This window comes from Haliotis rubra, unplaced genomic scaffold (genome assembly GCF_003918875.1).
Source record: "Haliotis rubra isolate DU_JTF1 unplaced genomic scaffold, ASM391887v1 Scf939, whole genome shotgun sequence".
Classification (NCBI taxonomy): Eukaryota; Metazoa; Mollusca; class Gastropoda; order Lepetellida; family Haliotidae; genus Haliotis; species Haliotis rubra.
In genome coordinates this window covers 262,663-285,184 of record NW_025767678.1, presented here as the reverse complement: position 1 = coordinate 285,184, position 22,522 = coordinate 262,663, and the positions used below count along the sequence as shown (strand labels likewise).

The following is a 22,522-nucleotide window of genomic DNA, read 5'->3' as shown; positions in this document are numbered from 1 at the left end:
TGTGAATATTACTCCATAAGCCTTCCCACTTGTACGTTTTAGGACTTCACCTCGTATCTTAGATGGTCCAAACAAATTGGATGATTGAATGGAGTAGAAAACTTCAACCTCGCTTCTGGAAGGGGGTTGATTTCCTTTGCGAGTAACTTTGGCTCCCTTTACTTACACAATTGACAGTTTGCCTTCACACTGTTTGCCAGTTTGTCTCCATGACGAACCCAATAGTGTTGTCTGAATCTGGCAAGTGTAGCGTTTCTTCCTCTGTGTCCTGCTTCATGGGCCTTCTTCATGTAGAGCCTTGCAACATAGTGACATGCAGGTAGGAGTTTCTGTATGCTCGAGTCTGATGTCATGGCGTTGAACCTTCTCATGCGTTCCCCGACAGTCCATATGTCATCAGCGCCGTTCACTGGTTTCAACATTGAGCCTTTTTGTAGGTCTTCAAGGATTGTTGCAATGAACTTTTTTGCATCACGGAGGTCTTTTGGGGTAACATTCCTGTGATGGCCACCTTTGAATGACTTGTACCTGAGTACATTCATCACCCTAGCTACAGTCAAAGTAACTCTTTCGATGGAACTGAACTTGTTGTAGTCAATCAAAGACACATGTGCTAAAGCTGACTTTCTTCTCACCTGGCACTGTGACTTGTTGCAGACCAAACCTCAATCCCCAGTCTGTAATTGGTCTGTGTAGAATGAGTGGACCCCTTGTGAGCCAATCAGCAAAGTTGTTTTCACCACTGATCCAAGCCCAATTTGACATGTCACCATTCGTAGCAGCTTGAATTTCCCTAATTCTCACACCTTCGTACACTTTGAACCTTGTACTGGTTTTGTTTATCATGTTCAAGACAGTATCTGAATCCACTAAATGAAGTGTCCTTTGAAAGTCATATCTTATTTTCTTTTTGATCACATCACATACTCTTTTGGAGAGGACTGCTCCACTGAGTTCCATCTGTGGTGTTGAGACCCTGTTGATAGGTGCTATCCTTGACTTTGACATGATCAATCTCAACCAGTGACTTCCATTCTTGAGAGTTAAAATCTAAGCAGCACATCCATAGACAATGTTGCTTCCATCGCTGAGTATGACAAGACTTGGCTTTCCAATTGCATCATCTGGGCGTAGACACCTGTCATACTTCACATTTTATATTTCAAACATAGATTTGAAGAACTTGATCCACTTCACCTGTAGACTCTGAGGGAGTGCCTCATCCCATTGCAGTTGCAATATCCATGTGTCTCTCAAGTACATCTTTGCGAAAAGTGTAAATGGGCTTAAGAAACCCAGAGGATCATAAATGGTCATCACTTGTTCAAGGACCATTCTTTTTGTGAGTCTCTCTGGTATACCTCTTGGGACGTCTGTCATTTCCAAGTTGGGACCAGTCCGTTGACCTTTCTTCTTCTGTGAGAAGTTCAGTGTTACTTGAAATTCCATAAGATCTTCTCCAGGATTCAAACCCATGCCCATTACTCGTAGGTGCTCCTTTGTTCCTTTGAGCAGCATTTTAGATTCAGATTTTCCCTCTGGAGACTCAAGATCCTCTGCTTGTCGACTGAACTGCCAACACTTGACTTGAAAACCACCTTTTCCCAGCATACTTTCCGCTTCCTCTGATATCTGTTTTGCTTCTACAATGTCTCTAAATGAATCAATGAGATCACCAGCATAACTTGACTTGAGAAGTTAACATGGGCTTTCCTCCTTAAACATATCAGCAGTCTTGTACATGGCTTCTGTGCTTATCGCCGGAGCTGGTGTATCCCCCATGTTGACACGTTTAATGATGTATACATCTGGTGTCCGATCAGTTTCCAGATTTCTCCATAAGAAATGATTACAATGCTGTTCAAGTGATTCCATGTAAATGAAGTTGAATATCTTCCTGATGTCTCCTACTACTGCAACGGCTTCTTCTCGCCACCTTAGGAAAAGTCCAACATTGTTGTTCAGGTAGCAGTCTGGGCCTTTGGCAAGACAGCTGTTAAAAGAGATGCCTTTTACGACTTGGCTTCAATTAAACACAATCCGTGTTTGTGACTTTGGGTTCACTACTGCTACGTGATTGACATGAAACGTGGGTCCAGTCCAGCTTTCTGACTCTTCTGTGGAAAGTTTTCTGGCCACACCCCTGTCCACCAGATCTTTAATCTGTAGACAGTAGGTTGATGCCCACTGTGGATCATAGGAAAATAATTTTACGCTACTTCAAACCCCTTTGAGGATACAGCCACAAACAATCTAAGTTGATAATTTGAACTACCAATTATAAAACTTTATCTATTTACAAAACATATATCAAAATTCATTTAACAAATCTATCTCTTTTAAAAATTCAATGATTAAATGATAATTAACTTTATTAAAAAGGTCCTTTACTGTTTTGATATTGAAATATTTATCCCTTATGATGGAGAATTCAACACAGTCAAGCAGGACATGCTTGACCGTGGTTTTCTCATCACAAGGGATGTAAAACGGAGGATCCTCACCTTTCAATAGGTATGCATAAGTATATCTTGTGTGGCCAATACGATATCGTCGTATGATGACCTTTCAAATCTGGACTGACAACCCAGGTAGGTATATCCAATATACGGCTTTATTTCATGTAATTTCTTAATACCCACTTGAGTGTCCCACTTCTTCTGCATCAGATCACGGATGTACGATCTAATGGAAGCTTTGTAATCCGAGTATGGAATAAGAAGTGGTGTCACAGATGTTGAGTGCTGCCTTAGCAGGCACAAATCGGCCATAGTGTTACCAGAGATTCCAACATGGCTGGGTAACCAACAGAGGACGATGTCATATTGGCCAGTAGCAAGCTCATTGTGTAATTCTATTATTTCTATTAATAGTCGACGATTGCAAAAAAGATTTTTGATAGCCTGAAGACACGAAAGAGAGTCGGAAAATACTATATACTGTTTATTTTTATTTTATTTTTTCATATATTTAAGCGCTGTTAATATGGCGTTAGCATCTGCTGTGAAAATAGAGCTATTATCCGGTAATCGGGAAGATATTGTTCTGGATCCAATGACAGTTGCACAAGCAACCGCGCCACCATCCTTGGACCCATCTGTAAATAAGCATTTATATGTATTATATTTACTTTTTAATTGAAAATATTCTTGTGTATATTGTAAGTCATTAGTTTCTGATTTTCTAAATTTAGTGTGTTTTAGGTCGACCTGTGGCCTAACCAATTGCCAAGGATGAGAAGAAAAAAGACGGGAAGGAGATATATTTTCCAGCTCAATGCCGGCAGCAGAAACGAATAGTTTGACTCTTAATCCCAGAGGCGGAACAAGAGAAGACTTTTTGTAGTACAGATCCTCAAAAAGAGGGTTGAAAACACAGTTAAATGCAGGGTTAGACTCGTTAGAATAAAGTTTTGTTATATACTGCAAGAATAATTTTATACGGCGTTGTGTAAGAGATGGCTCATCGGCCTCAACACAGAGACTGTCAACAGGAGAAGTTCTAAAGGATCCAAGACATAGTCTTAGACCTTGATGGTGGACAGAATCAAGAAAATTTTAAGGTTACTTTTGCAGGCTCCACCATATACGATGGAGCCGTAATCAAGCTTCGAACGGACCAGTGATCGCTATAGATGTAGGAGGGTAGTTTGATCCCCTCCCCACTTAGAATTGGAAACGACTTTCAACAAGTCAAGTGCCTTCAGGCATTTATTTTTGAGATATTTGATATGCGGAAGAAAAGTTAAATGGGAGTCGAAAATAAGGCCCAAGAACTTGGCCTCCTTCGCAACTTTGATGGGAGTGCCATTTAAAGATAGTTCTGGGTCCTTATGAGGTTTATATTTTCTACAAAAGTGTAGACAATTAGTTTTTCCATTTATTTATTTTATTTAAACACAACCGCAGTTGCCTTTCAATAGTATGCATATTTTTACCGCGACAAGAAATATTAAAATCATCCACAAATAGTGATCCATCGATTGAAATGTTTAAAACATTGGATAAGCTGTTAATCTTAATGCTAAATAAAGTGACAGACAAAATACTTCCTTGTGGGACACCCTGATCCTGATTGTAATGGTCAGACAGGGTTGAACCCACTCGGACTTGAAATTGCCTGTCTGATAAAAACTTGATGTAAAAAGAGGTAAACGACCCCTCAAACCAAATTCATGTAAATCCTTTAAAATGCCATGCTTTCAGTTGGTATCGTACGCTTTCTCGAGATCAAAGAATATCGATACAGCATGTTGTTTATTTACTATAGCATTTTTAGCAAAGTATTCTAAACGTACCAAATGATCAATGGTACTACGATGTTCCCTGAAACCAAATTGAATATTGGTTATAAGGTTATTGGTTTCAAGATACCATGTTAATCTATTGTTTATCATTCGTTCCATGGTCTTACAGACACAGCTGGTTAGAGATATAGGTCTGTATTTTTCTGTGTCAGTTGTTTGTGACTGCATGAATTTACTTGAACATGGGTTCTGTACAGATGTACCTGTAGCCTTAGCTATTGTAGCATACACTTCTCTCCTCATTCTGTCTACAGAATTGTTTATTTCTTCCATGGTTCTCTGCTCTTTATAGAAATGGTCTGGTCCTAACACATTCAACAGAGTTCCTAACTGATTGTTCATGGAAACTAACAACTGGTCAACTGTATCTCTATCATACTGAAGACTGTGAACATCAGGATATGGTGATTAAAGATTACATTCTATTTCTTGTAGCAAGCTGCTAATTCTGTTCCTATTCCTCTTCAAAGTGTCATGCAAAGATCCTGCATTCTTTCGGTTTAATGCTAATTGTTCAGCTGTATTGATTTCTGAAAATATGTTTCTGGCTTCTTTACATACTTTAGAAACAATGTCCCTGTATTCTACCTGATCTTCACCATCCACTGTACAGTGTTCCCCTTCTGTGACCTGGGTATATTCACTATAAATATCAAGAAAACCATTGTAGGCTTTCTCCACTTTAATCATTAAATTGGGAAGAATTTCTTTGCCATGATTTCTCTGGGCAGTGCCTATTCATCTCTTTGAACAGATTAATACTGCGAGCTTGGTCTTGCTAAGTCCTTGCTTAATTGTGTCAATGTTCATGTTGATGATAGTTCAAATTCACTGTCTAGAAATAGCTGCTTTCTGTTGGGCACAACTTTCAACTGTTTCTTTTAAAACAGCATTTTGAAAGTTTTACAACATAGTACACTGAGTTGACTTCATTACTTGACTTGACTTGACTTAACTTCACAGACTTCTTGATGTTACACATTCCTTTAGAAAGTTTTACTGTATTGTTTTGCGATGTGGGTGTGCCTAAGCATCTTCGTATTCATGGATTATGAACTCGAAGTCTCGATTGTTTAATCCAGAACTCCACTGTTACAACACGGTTCCAACACATACATGAAAGTCACTTGCGACTTGATGAAACATTCATGAGAAATAGATGTAACCCAAGCATAACCTAGCGTTGTAATAGATTAAAGTGATTTGAAACGTTAGGTGAAACTTTCCTGGCGAATACAGACTTGAACGTGCTTTTTACTGCAAAATAAATCTACAAAATTATCTCTTCTTGACGCAGACCGCGTGGCTTTCTTTTAACCGTCAACTTCCGCTCATAACGTCCCCAATTAGAGTTATCCCCCTTGATACCAAAATCACTGTGAGCAGCGAGTTGCACTCAACTTAATAAAAGTGAATGTCTCTGAATAACTGATTCCGCAGAGCTCCAGATAAGATTGAGCTCATGTGGGTACTGTACCCACTGTATTTTTTTGGAGTGGGTATTATGAATGTTGCTTTCAAATATGTGCGTATTTCAGTCATATTACTCACCTAAGTATTTGTCATTGAGTAAGTTTACTAAGCAGGTATATTCTGCCTTATGTCATACCTAATCAAAACCAAGTTAAATATAATGGAAATGATTTCATAAAAAATCATTAATCCTATACTGACAGTACAACACTTGTCCTATAAAAACAGTACAATTTGATAGCAATCGATGTCTTTTTCATTACGCAAGCGATTTTTATAAATATATTCTGTACGCATTTGTTTTAAACTTTTTGCGTATCTAACATTTTAAATGCGTAATTGGTACGCAACAATTATTTTTCAGTGTGTAATTGGAAATTTTATATGCGTATTTTACCCGGATACGCAGCTTATTTGTCCTCTTGATTCCAATACAGCGTTGGTTTGTCCATAGGCCAAGGATTAATTCAAGCTTCTGGTGAATTCTCTTTCTGATAAGTATTTTAGTTGCCTGTTGAATCCCAACCTGTCACCTGTAGAAGATCTCAGCAAACAATCACTGTGCAGTAGTTCATTTGCACTGTGCTGTGACACATTCAATAACAATACGGGCAGTGCAGAATTTATTGGTGGTGCATGTGCGGACATTGCGCCAGTGTTAAATGGAGACGCTAAATAGAAACAAATACTCGACTTGAATTGAAACGGAGGCCTTGTAACTTGGCGGAAAATTAAGTACATCAATTCATTCTTTTTCGTTACAGAAGGAGCACAAGGGTAGGGAAGTTTGGTTCAGATACAAACTGTGGCAATAGGTTTTAAAGACAGTTTAAAAGCTTGAACTATTCTCAAAAACCTGCAACGGTGGTACAAGAGCATATTTTCAAACAGCAGTATTACAAGCAACATGATCGACATGACAGTTAACGACATTTTGGTCCAAGAGTACAATTTATAACTGCAGCAAATGTACACGGACACATCGTTTGAGCTTAGAAGGTTCTTAAATTCATACAGGTTAGGAACATTATATTAATGTGGATTGACGAACTTTGGTTGTGGTTCTGTAAATGAACGAGAACGAGCTAATGAAATCTGTCAGCAATAGCAGATGAATTACAGAGACAATAAATAATGCTTAATTTGTGGTTAGACCACGACGCATATACTTTGCTAAAGCATATAACGTGTGATGCAGAACAGATCTATCAGAAAACACATCTCGAAACAGTCGGTTGGTCTCAATATCGACATTGTGTACAGAGATAGGGTAACCCCGGCTGTATCCTCTCTATGGCTGCACAGATATCTGGTATCAGTAAAGATCAGGTTTGAACAACCCATTGGAACGTTGGCTACAAGATCACAAAGGGAATAGTGCGAATGTGTGCTTCCCAAGCATGCAACCTGTCACATACTCACACGAGACAGTTGCCTGTGCTAAAAATATTCTTTTTATTAACTGCTCTGAGCAAATGCACCTAGTATTGTACGGAGGGACAGTCTGGGTCGAGGTCCGTGTTGCCACAGTCGACAGGAAATGTTAACAGTGGAAATTGGACTTTCTTGACAAACAACACACTTGTATAACTTTTCTTATCAGCTCTGGTGTCACATTTAAATACTTTTTTTATCATTACAAAATGCCTTTTCGAAATTTTTCTAGGAAGGGACCTAAACAATTTCAAAAAACATGTTTATCTTTTACTCTGATTGAGTGATTGAGTGAATGGCTACAGTCCGACGGCTAAACGGCACCACAAATGGGCTTTGTACCCATGCTGAGATTCGAACCTGATCCGACGTCGCCTACTCTGGGCTACTCCTTCACCCCGCCTCGGCACTATGTTCTACGGATTTCGCGAAATATTCAGGAATACAGTTTAACCAAAGTTCTGAAATCAGGATATACAATATTCGGAAGAATAGACACACAGAATGAAAGCAATGACAAAACATTACATTATCGTGTTGTTACCGTGACACATCTGACCCCTGGCAAAAAGACCCTAGAACCAAAAGCTCAATCACGGGTAGTTGTCCTGTCTCTAACCTGTCTCTAACCAGTATTCGTCACGTGGTACAATCTCCCCCTACACCTACTGGGGGGAACGAGGAAGTGAAGGTAAGTTGGCATGCGGGTGATATTTGCCAGATTTTCGGTTCACTACAATTCTACCAATGACCAGCGACAGGTATAACGACTTCATTAGTAAATTTAGAATCGACAAGATGGTAATGGTCTTGTAATTTGTATTCGAGTCCTTCCTTCTGTTGTGTTGCCTTCTCTGCTGTCGTCACATACAGGTGTATGGATATCTACATCCTAATCTGAGGTGGATCGATCTGTGAACATAACGGCACATTGCCTCCAGTCTGTAAACTACCATGGCTGTCACCAAGCCTGCAATGATTCATACTGGCTAGTGATGTTGCGTTTATTGGGGCAGGTCTATTTTACCTAATGCAAATGGGTTAAGTGCAGTGTTTGTTTGCGTGACAATACACGTACATGGCTCTGTTAAAAGTGACTGTGGTGATAACTAAACTGCTTTCATGAGAGACAATTCGAAAGAAATAAGAAGCTTATTATTTCGTATCACATTTTATCAGATGGATAATGGCCAATGTATTTATTGGTTAAACATAACGCATCTACGCTGTGTTGCGTGTGAACATTCATCATCTACAACGTCATGGTTGCCATGTGCACAAGTCACGTACTTTGCCCCATGGTGCAGATTGAAGATGTTTAGACGTCCCCTTGAACGTCCACGTGTTTAGAGGAAGTAGTGTGATTATGTTGACACCAATTATATACAGAATCAATCTGGTTAATGTTCGTGGATTCCAGCATGATATCACCAGACCAAACAGCCAAACGATTCACAGCTTAACCAACACGACATACTCAGACCATTTTCCTCACCAAATGTCAACCCAGACAAACACAGAATGAGCGACAGCTTCAACCACAGTCGCGGCCAAGTGGACGACCATTCCCTAATTAGTACTTTCATGGATTCTTTCGGAAGAGATATCAGGCTGTTCTTGACTCCCAGGGTTGGCACACAAGATACTGATTGCAGAAGGCCTTGATCTTTGACGTTTACTTTCTCCCCACTTCTCCAGAACGCATGCCATGTATATATTCATCAGTGGAAACGCTTGTATATTTACAAATTTGAAATGAACATTTACTATCGTGTAGATATGTTTCTGTATATGACATGCACCATATGTACAGAGATGTTTGACAATCCATGCACCCTTGTCTGTTATCACACATTCTGTCGGAAATGTGTCGTGAACTACACCAAAACCAAACCACAAGCGATCAGTGCCAAGTCTCTGCTGTGTCCTTTCTGCAGCAAAATGACGAAAGTGAGTGCCCCTGAGAGACCAATATATGAGTGGGCGGATGACGAGAAACCGAGCTTTGTCATCCAGGGACTGATGGACTCTTTTGGCCCCGGATGTAAGATAGATACAGACAGCATTGAGTACATTTGATATCAAGCTACTTTCCTTCTTAGCAATTAGGTAATACTACGAACCATACTCAAACCGGCTATGTAATAAACGACATTCAATGAGCTTGTTTGTTCCAATTTGAATAGATAAGAAAGACATGTAGGTTATCTCGCCAAGGCTCGCTAAATACAATGTTTATTCCTAATGCAGGATATCAACCATCCCAAAACACACGAGTGTGATAACCTATTTATCATACAATGTCATTCTTACTTTATAATTTTTAAAAATGCGATTTCATTTGCCACAAATCATGAAATGTGCCGACATATCTATGACGTCACAAATATGTGCGTAGTAATACGTGACGTCACAAGCTCGGTGACGCTATTTTTAATCTGGTCACTCATTTGAGTGCGTTACGTCATATAGTTCCTAGTCAGTTTTTAAGTTAAAGCACGTATATTGTTGCCAACATATCTTAGCTTACGTTTGAAAAATAGCAACAAACTCGCTTGGAACTTCAGAAACCTTCAATTAACCTTTTGAACAGCAAATACACTTTAATGTTCGCGTAACGTTGTGCACCTGGATTCCTAGTGCCATTCTCTCGCTAACACTAACAGTCGGTCGGGGAACTGATGTCGGTATCTTCGTTAACCTATGAATTTCTATCTTCGCTTTGTAATCTACTCCATCAATCATAACCAGGCATGAATTTTCTGGGATCAAAGCACTGACAGTACCGTTACCACGACCGTCAATCCGGACACGACCGCCGACCATTGACGCCATGATTGTTTACACTGTGAAAGTAGTCCCTAAAATTTGCATATGACCTCTCTAATTTGCATCGATATCCGTATATGACCCCAACTGATACCGAAAATATTCGTTGGCTTTATCCTCCCGAGAACACTATCCATTGTATGATAAACACAAATATTCGCTGATTGTTTTAAAGTTACGTAAGGGATAGCATGGGTTTGATGTATGATGCAAGTGACTTTTGTTTTGTAAATATCATGAGGTACATGGAAAAAGTGTTCTCCTTATGTTCCACTGTTGTGCATGGTCCCTTTAGTGTAACAACGTGTAATTGTAAACATAATGGGTACTGATAGCTACTTTAATCAGTTGTTTTTACCTGATATATACCCTTGAATGCTGCGCCGCTGCATGATTGCCACCTCTGAAATGTGTAAGATAATCAGATGAAAGTGATAGGGTCAAACTATTCACTCACATTACAGTCATTTAGATATATACTTGTCAAATATTCTTTATATGTGAAATGTTTACAAATTTTGAGATTTTCTTTATGTGTGAGATAGCTGACAGAAATTAAACTTTAGGTAAATCAGCATATGACAAATACTCATTCACATCAGGTGTATATGACAAAATATGGCCACATGCATTGTTAGTTTCTTTTCATCAATCTATCCGTTTTTCGTGCAGAGGCGAAAGGTTGCACATGCTGTCGGGGAGAAGGGGAGACAACTCCTGCGACCGTGTGGTGATCGGCATGCGATGACGCCTTGTTTGAAGCATGTGCCAGGGCACACGGACGTTTTCCAGCCACTCGTCACCATGATGTACTTGATCTTTCTGGGTCTGAGGTCAATATCTCCATGAGACGTAAAGTGATGTGTAATGAACAGAAGCATGAGTGCATCAAATTCCTGTGCAAAGATTGCGAGAAAGTCACCTGTCACACCTGTTGTGTTATCTATCACAGGAAATGTGAGTCAGTTGTCACACTGGAGTCGGAATCACCTGCATTAAAGTCCCAGCTGTTGAATAAGAAGGAAACTATTTCAAAGAAGCAAATGGAAATGAAAACAAAAGTTGATGTTGTTAGAGTGAACATCATTTCTGCAAAACATCGATATGGAAAAATGGAACAGGACATCAAGTCTTTTGGAACCAAAGCAACAAGAACAGGAAACATCCTGGTGTCAGATGACAGTTCCGGGCGTGTCCTGTGTCTGACAGCTGAAGGGGACGTTGTGTTCACCTACCCTGCGACAGGACACACAACACTGAGAAGTCCACGTGGTATCACAAGTACCAGCACAGGTGACATCCTGGTTACTGACTACGATCAACACACTGTTGCTCATCTGACTGAGTCGGGACAGTTTGTCAGAAACATACTCACTTCTGTGGACGGCGTCTTGTGCCCTTTCGGCGTTTGTGTAGATGGACGTGGGTGTGTGTATGTATGCAATTACATCTCAGGTGAAATTCAAGTTTTCACTTGCAGTATCATTGTATAGATCACTGATGTTCGATCAACTTATTATTCCATATGAAGATAAGATAATTAACTACATTTACCATGACCTGTAAACTGCAGACTGACTGACCTGGTGTTGACAGATCACAAGATATACAGCGTGACTGGGTATAGCTACGTAGTAAATAGCAACTCATCCGAAGGTTTATATGTAAAATGAACGCTTGAATGTCTCCTTTTTACATATGAACCGCGGGGTGAGTTGCTATTTGACTTACACATTGCGGTTAACGACTGACTAGACTTTTCTAAAATCAATCTAATTACTTTTACTTATTTGCAAGTTGAAAGCAGAGGCAGCCAGGTTTACGTCAATTTCACTATGACAGACGTCAGCAATTTCACGTGCACATCATGCAGTGACAGCACTGCGCTCAGACATAGTTTTAAACATCGTTGGGATACTCCTCTTAGCATCATGTAATTTCCATTTTGAAAGAAAACAAATGTTGCAATTATGGGATAATAGTTTTAGGTTGTTTACACTTCTATAACCAAACGAAATACAACATTTTAAAAGGAAACGAAAACAAAAAACACATCACAGAAATACAACTCAGTTGTGAGCACATGGTGTTTAGAATAGTCAAGATCACTCGTATGCAAGATGTCGACTGAGTCGAATGATGAGCTGGTTGCAGCAGGACAGAATACTGAGCATTTAAATCAAGTGTTTGGACCGGAGACTACCAAAAGCATGGATATTTCGTCTAATTATTCCGATATTAGTGACGATGAAGACGCCGTTGAAAATACCCCTTACAAGTTCCTGTCAACTGACTTGGATATTGAAGAGCGCGCACAGGACGCCGTACCCAAACACACGTCGGAGGAACAAATGGGTGGTGAATACCTTCAGCGACTGGGCTATTTGGAGGAATAACAACCACCTTAAAGAAGAGAAGATTCTTACCATGCTTGATCTCATGGATGACGCACAACTATCATTCTGGTTGATTAGGTTCGTGAGGGGGACAACAGCAACCAAACTCTACGAGAAAGGGATCCCTGAACAACTCATAATGAAACGAACTGGGCACAGGAGTGTTTGAGGTAAGTTGTTTCGTGTTTGATTAACAAATGTACACAGTTCATGCTAAATCCTTTTGATTTGACAACATGAAACTATTTGAAATTACTATTTAAGATTTGGGGGTTTTTTTATCGGGAGGCGGAAATAAATAAATATAAGTATCAATGAACTTGTTTGAATTTTATAAATGAGCGTATGTGGACTGAGTTAATATGTTCATATAGTATCGTTTAGTCATGTTCAAGTTTGCCACAAATTTCATAGAAAAATCCATTGTAATTAATCATTATCAAAATTCATTGACATATCTTGAATAACACAAATACTACAAATTATCATCCAACTCTTTATTTTGCAGGTTGTCGTAACTACAAACGGACATCAAAAGGCCAGAAGATCGAGGTCAGCGCCGTGATTAACATTTCTCCGACCAGTGCAACAGCAACTGACTGTAGTACAGATGTGAGTGAGAAGACTGATTCCACAGCCCCGAGCGACATCAGATGCACGAGTGATGTTCCTCCATCATATGCCAGGCGGAATCATTTTGGCATAAAATTGCACCATCAATGTAGTGATCAAGAAATAAAATATGAAGTGTGTCGTTTCTTCAACTCAATGTTACTTCAACTCAATATTGCTTGAGGCGAAGCCAAGAGTAATATTCAAGAAATCCTGACGTACCTTTAACCGAGGGAGGATACAAAACTGAGGCGTAGTCGAATTTTTATGTATCCGGACGAGGATACGTTTGTCAGGCTGTTTAGACTGATGACGTCACAAGAGGTTGATATGAAAAATAAACAGCTATCTATTGTAAAGACCATATCATCCCAAGGTGTGTAATGTATAGTGTGATTGAGCGTGAGTAATATACTGTGTGGCTGGGTATACCTACTGTATAGCTTCACTAAGTGTGAGTAACATATAGTGTGGCTGGGTATAACAAGTGTATAATATACTGAGTCAAAAAAGAAACTTCACAAAATGTAATTTGAAAAATAATTAAAAAATATTCTCTGATGATACATCTATGTATCCGAAATGGGATCCCTATCTTTCGACTCTAGAAAAACGTTAGCAAAACCCACTCTAACCCATCAATTCGTCGTGCAACTGACGTTAGTGCAAAATCAGGTTTAGCACGTGCAGTCGATCACGTGATCTTCGCATCGAAGTTTAAAACCACAGTTCTAACGGTACTTGAAATACCATTCGAAATCGGTTGCGGGCTGCCAATCTCCGTTCTCGACGTCGATATCGTGAGCCGATATTGATGCCGTTTCATCAACGTCAACGTCTGCTGTGGGCCCAACGTCACCTCCGATGGACCCAGAGAGACTGGAATCGAGTCGTCTTTAGCGATGAATCCAGGTTTACCCTCAGATTCGCGGACGGCAGTCATAGAGTCTGGAGACGACGTCGTGTACAGGACAATGTTGTGTACAGGAAGTCGACAGATTCGGGGGCGGAAGTTGCATGGTGTGGGGTGCTTTCTGTGGGAACAACCGTTCCCGACTTCTGGTCATCCGTGGAAACCTCACAGCTGCTGCTTACCGCGACCAGGTGCTCACCCCTGAACTCGTTCCTTTCTTGGCGGCTCATGGCCCAGGTCTACACTTCCAGCATGATAATGCTCGGCCGCATACCACGATGTTGACACGAAATTTCCTTCAAAACGCTGGAATCAACGTCATGGACTGGACATCGAGGTCCCCTGACCTTAATCCAATAGAGCACGTTTGGGATGCACTTGGGAGAAGGCTTGGTGGTCTTAGGAACCAACCTCAGAATTTGTAGGAACTTGGCACTGCCTTGCAAGAGCAATGGCGCAGACTCCCCAATCACGTGTTCACAAGCATCAGGCAGTCGATGAGGAGACGGTGTTTGGCAGTGGTGAATGTGCGGGGCGGCCATACACGATATTGAACTGAGAAATTTCGCATTTTTATTCTTGTGACTTGACATTCTGTATACCCATGTTTTGGAACGGCGGTGTAGCCTAATGGAACTGATTATGGCACTGTCAGTGTATCGAGTACATCACACAGATCTCAGCAATGAAAGAATAACAATTTAACCATCTTACCATCTCTTGTTCTTTTATAGTGCCCTGAAGAAAGAATGTGAAGTTTCTTTTTTGACTCAGTATATAAGAATATCTAATGAACTCTGTGACTGAAGAAAAATGATGCTTTGTCGTGATTGAGTAACATTTGAATATCATGTAAACTACTGGTAACATATGCAAGGCCTAGCATGGCCAGAGTCAATGAAGACACACTTACTGGTATCAGTGCATGTCACCTTTGGCTTAATTGTTGAATATAATATCCACATAGGGGTTCCTCCACTATATTGTGAAATTAATTAAATTTGTTAATTAATCCATTGATGTGTTTTGTTTCTCAAGGTGGAGTGATATTCTGTCATTGTTAACAGCCCATTGTATGTAACATTTGCTTTAGTGCTAATTACCTTTATCTAAAGGAGAATCCTAAGAAACAGCTATTTTTCCATAGGGGTAAACCATTCCGATAGTCACCTTACATTATTAAAATTAAAGAAAAATGTTTTTGTAAAATCGCAATAAACACGTAATAAACGCAGTCATGCTTCCTCCTGATACGGACACACCTGCGAGTTACTGAGCATATGTGCCAATGGCGTCCTCTATGATTTGCCATGCCAACCATGGGTTCTGAAGGAGTGAAAGATATCATTTTTGGCATGGACGTACGACCGTATCAATACGAGCCGATATAGATATATAGAGATATATAGATATATATATCGGCTCGTATTGATACGGTCGTACGTTATATATGTGTGTGTGTGTGTGTGTTAGTAAGTGAGTTTAGTTTTACGCCGCACTCAGCAATGTTCGAGCTATATGGCGGGTATGTTTAGTACACTGGATTATTGTTACTCGGAGTTTCATGCACACACAAACACAAGTGTTCTGTGCGGCAATCTCTCGATATATATATATGCCCAAACCAATAAATTATTTAGCGCCGTATGCAGCTAGAATGTTACTGCCAGCCGTCATGAACAATAAACGATCAAATTATCAGCTTGCTAAAATGGATGTGTTTGAGCTGTCCGCTGGATGCAGCTAGCGTAGTTGTGTTGGAGTAGCCAGTTGTCACCCCAAACAGCAGTCTGCAAGGAGTTGGGCTTCATTATGACCCCGCCCTGCAACCTCAGTGTCACAGCGAAGGTCCCCATCAGCCAATGATATGGGAAGGTTTATCTTACAATGTGTTGGTTTTTCAACAGGAAAAAACAGGTCTCAGTGTAATTCAAATATGAAAATGTCCAAGGTCAGGTGGATGCAGCTTGTGTAGTTGCCTTGCAGCAGCCCGTTCTGGCAAGAAACACAAGTGTGAAAAACGTTTCTAGTAACCAGAGTGTCAAAGTTGGGGAGTCAAGGATCAAGCTAACGTTCCGAGCAGACAGCGATGTAGGTATGTGTACTTTATAATGTGTTGGTTTATCGACAAGACAAAGTCAACTGTTGGTGTAATTTACTAATAAATATAAAATCATCCTGGGTCAGGAAAACACTACTTTCAAAATTTACAATAAAACATGGCTTAAACTTCGCCTATCATCGAGTCGAAACTCGCCATTAGGAATCATTAGACATTATCAGGATAATTGTTATATTTAGATCGCTCAGTGTCTGAAGATGGCGGCAAATGTCTTTCACAAATATAGGAAACGTGGGGGATATAAATCGCGAATCGTTTAAGTGAGGATATTCTTGTGGACCTGTGCGTCTTGGGGCTTTCTCTCGAATAGTTTTGAATATACTATAAGTTTCAGTTTGCCACTGATTTCGGATATCGGACTTCCTTTCGTCACCCTTTTAACAAGATAGGTCAGACCCTCAATAAACATTATAATACATAGGTCATTGGTCCCATGATTTGGCAACCATGTTGGATACACGATTTTCCGTTTGCTTTTTGCCATGTCTCAAAAAGCCAACTTTACCAGTACCGACTGGACTTAACTTTCAAAGAAGTATCACCACACTTACGAATTCCACGTTAGTCGGTTCCTGATATTTTTCATTGGTTGCGTCCATATGAACAGTTTTTTTCTGATACCATTTACTGTATGAATCGTTTCTTTAAAGGTTCTGCAACCGTTCGTCCTTACCCAAACCTGCTACTCATCTCTTATGACAAGCGTGGTACAAACGTATTAACGAAGTTTAGAAGTGGGCAGCTATATGTAAACTGTAATTTTGGGAGAGAGGATTAGATGTCTGTGTGTAAACTTTGTAGAGTTTCAGAAATTGAGCAACGAGTTCTACCCTCCGAGTTTATGAAAGGGAACTGCTTATTCCAATACACGGTACAGGTTTGAGACACAGCACTGCCCAGCGAATTCCGGTACCAAAGATCACACTTGACCCTGATAGCCATGTGATCTGTTACTGCTCTCAGACACACTCGGGAAACAGAGCTGTATCGGGTATAGGTTATTTAGAATGGTCATAAAACAGGGCATACTTCACCTTGTTTATTGGAAATACGTTGATCAAACATTTGGAAGCAGTTCAGGATCGAGCAGTAGTAACATCATATCAAACAAAACACAGAGCCTTTTAGTATGGGATAACTTATAAATTCAGCTGGACAATAGCTACTGTATCATTTACACGTAGTTCAAATATTTTCTCAAGGGTGCTCAAATAGCGAGAAAGGTGGCATTTAAATAGACGAATACAAGATATGTTGACGAAATATTAATATCTATAATGTTGGACAATGATTCCAGGCACACGTGACATTTGCTTCAGTGCTAATTACCTTTACCTTATAATAACTTGGAACTGAGGTCATATTCCAAGGTAAAGGTAATTAGCACTGAAGCAAATGTCACATACGGAGAACTGTTATAGTTATACCAAGTCACAGTGTATATTGTATGTGATGATTTGTCAACGACCAGGTTAGTCAATCTGCAGTCAGAGGATCCTTGTAAATGTAGCTAATTGCAATATTTACAGACATAATGACCAGTTGATACTGAATCAAAGGTCTATACTGTATTACTGAAAGTAAAATCTTTGATTTCAACTGAGATAAAATTACAAACATTCGCACAACCACGTCCATCTACACAAACTCCGAGGGAGTACGAGACGCCATCGTCTTCAGTGAGTATGTTTCTGACAAACTGTCCTGACTCAGTAAGATGAACAACAGTATCTTGATGGTAGTCAGTAACCACCTGTGCTGGTACTTGTGATACCACGTGTATCTACCAGTGTTGTGTGTCCCGTTGTAGGGTAGGTGAACACAACGTCCCCATCAGGCACAGGACACACTTCGAACCTCTATCCGACACAAGGATGTTTCCTGTTCTTGTTGTACAAAGAAACTCAGGAGAATGTATGATTTCCTTTCCACTAACTACAGCGTCCATAGACTTTATGACGTTTCCGCTCATGTTCAGATTATCCACACATCCATCAGAACCTGCTGCTAGTGTTGATGGTGTCAGAGACGTTATACCCCAGTACTCTTTGCTGGTTGTGATGGTTGACAGCAGCATCAGGTCAGGGTTCACTTCAACTGTTACAATCTGACTCCTATGCATCACAGTGACAACCACCTGGTTGTTATACCCCATGGTCTACTTCCCAGTTGGAGCTTGCTGTGATGTCGTTGTTTGTTCCTGGTGTAGAAGGATTTCACACTGATGTTCTCAGTCTATTAGAACCACTGTGTATGTACCAATCACCATCAACCCCGTTACGTCAACAGGGTATACTTCATACTCGTTTCCTGCTACACTAGCGTTAATGGTGTCTTGTGACACAGGAGCAGCCTCCAAGTTCACCATACCGTCATACTGGACATCTATCTCACCCAGCTGTAGATCGTCCACAGCTCTACTCAGCATGTCTTCGTTCTGTCTATACATGATCCTGGCTATTCTCCCCCCTCTTCTTCACGTCTGCGTCTCCATCAGCCTCCACATCACCGGCCTCTCATCCCTGATACATCTCATACACGTCCAGGTCACACTCAGATTGTAGAATCTGGTCTATCAGCTCAGTCTGTTGTCGGTACATCTGTACTGACATTTCACCCGACTTAAGGTCGGCTGTCAGTTGTTCAATGTGATTTTCATTCTGTTCATCTAGAAGTATATTTTCCATGAGAGTTATTTTCTCTCTCTCGCTTTGTTACCCAAAGACTTGCTGTCATGTTCCGTTCTTGCATATCGAGCTTTTCACAAACCACGTCTACTTTAACTGCATCAACTTTTGTTTTGATTTCCATTTGCTTTTTCAAAATATCTTCCTTCTTATCCAACAGCTGGGACTTTAATACAGGTAATTCCGACTCCAATGTGACAACTGACTCACATTTCCTGTGATAGTTAACACAACAGGTGTGACAGGTGACTTTCTTGTAATCTTTGCACAGGAATTTGATCAATACAGAACAAACTTTATGGATAACAACTTCTTTTATTCATGAGTGCGACGTTTCGATACGGATTCTCGTACCGTTGTCAAGCATAATGGAAGATGAAGAAGGGGGAAGTGTATATATACTGGATATAACAATGTAACAAAGAAAACAACATAATTAACATAATTGGCTAGGCAGAAATCTGATGAAGCCAGAGAGTAGACAAAGGACAGGCGTGGAAGCCAATGATGTACAAATAATAATGAGATGTTTATACAGCAGAGTTTATACAGTAGATTGGGCTTGGTGGATGACTGCATCATAAGCCGATGGAATGAAGTATCCTTGGTCTCTGTTGATGGTGGGCTTTTGGCATTTGATTTGGATGGCTTCGGTGAGCTTGCGTTTAGTGAAGTCTGTTTGTTTGTTGGAGAGAATGGTGATGTCAAACCACTCTATTTGATGATTGGGGCTTGCTTTGATGTGGTCGGAAATGGCTGATTAGCTGTCGGAATTGGTAACAGAGGTCTGATGTTATTTCACTCGGGTGTTGATGGGTCGGGAAGTTTTGCCTATGTAGCTCTGCCCACAATCATAGTTTATTTTGTAGATGACACATTTTGGGTTGTTGTTCTTTACGGTGGCGGGTTTTCTTCCATTGGCATGGAGAATGTTGTTAAGGTTGGGGGACGCGGAGAAGGTGGTATCTATGCCAGCTTGTTGTTTTAGTAGACGGCTGATTTGATGTGACGGTTTGCCAATGTAGGGGATGGATATCTTGATGGGGGCCGAATCTGCTTTGGGTCTTTTGGTAGGAGGTGACAGGGTTGCAGCGATGGTTCTGTTGATTATTTGGGATGGAAAGTGGTTACGTTCTGTGAAGACTTTCTTGAGGTGTTCGATTTCATCTTGTAGTTTAGTTGAGCAGATGTTCTTGGCCCTTCTGGTTAGTGTGGAGATGATGCCGGTCTTAACTTTAGGTGGATGATTTGAATTGTAGTGGATGTACTGATCCGTATGGGTGGGTTTTTCTATATACAGTGGTCTGGAGTTGGTTGCAGGAGGTGCGGGACACAAGGACGTCAAGGAAAGGTACTTGCTGGTTCTGCTCGGTTTCCATGGTAAACTTGATGCGGGGATGTTGGTTGTTGAGATGGGTGAGAAGCTGAGTGGGATCTTGCTGAGGTTGGAGGATGACGAAGGTATCATCCACTTTACGATACCAACATGTTGGTTTGAAGGGTGCAGTTTCTAGTGCTTATCTTCCAGGTCCGTCGTGTGAATTTCGGTTAGGATGGGGGATACGGACCTGGAAGATAAAGCACTAGAAACTGCACCCTTCAAACCAACATGTTGGTATCGCAAAGTGAATGATACCTTCATCATCCTCACGTCTAGCTATTTAAGGGCGGTAGGCTAGCCTTGTAGTCAAAGCGTTCGATCGTCACGCAGAAAATCCGGGTTCGATTTCCCAGATGGTATGACACCTATTTCTGGTTTCCCCGCCGTGATATTGCTGTAATATTACCAAAGGCGGCATAAAACTAAACTCACTCACTCTATTTGTATACGTAATTGCACATTTTTTTTGTGGTTAATGAATTGTTGTTACTAGTAATTTTAGTGTAAGCTACCTCACAACACGATATATAAAACACAGATATCTGCAAGACTGACTTCAGATGTCGGGAACTTGAATGACTAGTTTGATATAATGAAAAATGAGGTATCACTTGAACCCTAAATACCCTACCTTTTAACTTCAACCAAGATATTTGGAAAACAGCCATGCAGGACCACTACATTCATGAGTATTGTGGGGGTACAAATTGAAATTTGTATCAGTAAATAATGAATGTATTTGCAATTACATGTAGATTTAGATCAGTCATTTTCACATTGAGTAAGGGAGTGTGTTGCCTTCGCAAAGGTTAAGAGTCGAACATGGCACGGCTACAAACTTTATACGACCACAGACGAATATTTAACAGATTTTACACATGTCTATCTTTCCTTTCTTTTGAGAGTGGTGCACGACACATCCAATAGACCATCGTGCACTGCAGTGCCAGTTTGCCATTGATCCTCACCTTTACATCCGGGACCAAATGAGTCTAGCAGTCCCTTGATGACAAAGCTCGGTTTGACGTCATCCGCCCACTCATCTATTGATCTCTCGGGGGCACTCACTTTCGTCATCTTGCTGCAGAAAGGACACAGCAGAGACTTGGCACTGATGGCTTCCGGTTTGGTTTTGGTGTAGTTGACGACACATTTCCGACAGAATGTGTGATAACAGACAAGGGTGTATGGATTGTCAAATACTTCTGTACATATGGTGCATGTGAGAAAATGTTCTCACAGTTTCTGAGACGTCGCCATCTGCAAAATGAAGATGCATTAAATCTACAATGTTATAACGCATTGCATGCTGCCGGGACTATTAGCACTAGGCAATATCGCCAAAGTAACGGTTGCGTGTAATAGCATTTATACAAAATAAATGATATGTTAGTTGAAGTTATGTGGAACCTTTTGCATAACCCCTTGTTCATTTTAAAAAAATCAAAGTAAACCGACTATTGTTGACAATCATTTATGAAATGTATTCATACGCATTGAATTCTGATATATTATTGTGCTAATGTTGGATGGGTAATAAATGACTATTTAACGAATGAATAAGGTATTATGCGGGACACCATTTAGTATTTTCTCTCTATAGATATATACTCTCCGAAAAAAGAAACGCATATAGGAATTTCAACTGTATTTTTATGTTTATTTTGAAACATCTTGTAGGCTTTATGAGTCAATGAAATATAGCGACATTGCATACTGGGAATGCAGACTTATCCGTCTTTGGCACCAACTCGAGGAAAGTCAGTTTGAGTGTCACATGGAGACGTGTGGTGGCGCTGAAGTCAATACCTCGTGTGACCACCGTGGACATCCAGAACTGCACGGCATCGCCTCGGCGTCGAACGAATAAGTCTCAGAATCTCGTGTTGCCCAATCGCAGTCAACTCTGCCTGTAGTGCCTGTGCGAGTTGCTGAAGTGTCTAGGACTGAGGGTTACGGCGTCGCACCCGTCTGTCCAGGGCATCCCACAGATGTTCGATCGGGTTTAAGTCCGGTGATCTTGAGGGCCAGGGGAGCACATTGATGTTGTTGTTCTGGAGGAAGTCTCTAGTGTGACGTGCTGTGTGGGGCCTGGCATTGTCCTGTTGAAACAACTCCCTCTGGCGAGCAATGATTGGAAGGAGGTGTGGGCGTAGGATTTCGTCACAGTACCGTTGAGTTGTCAGGTTTCCCTGGATCATCACCAAATCACTTCTCCTACGGCAGGTGATCGCTCGCTCCCCACATCATAACACTGCCCCGGCCGAATCTGTCCACCTGGGGAACGCAAGCGTCGGCGAAACGTTCACGTCGACGTCTGTACACCCGCATTCTTCCATCGCGTCGTTCCAATAGAAATCGTGATTCAT

The 22,522-nt window shown here is 40.7% G+C and overlaps 1 protein-coding gene across 1 annotated transcript in view; it reads right to left on the bottom strand.

The window, feature by feature from the left end:
• The window catches only part of LOC124264701 (E3 ubiquitin-protein ligase TRIM71-like), a 40,562-nt gene extending 19,159 nt beyond the window's left edge, over positions 1 to 21,403 (bottom strand). The window contains exon 1 of the mRNA XM_046699466.1: positions 21,122 to 21,403. Coding sequence (XP_046555422.1) covers positions 21,122 to 21,230 — 109 coding nt within the window. The 5' untranslated portion in view covers positions 21,231 to 21,403. The remainder of the gene's footprint in view (positions 1 to 21,121) is intronic.
• Between the last annotated feature and the right edge of the window lie 1,119 nt (positions 21,404 to 22,522).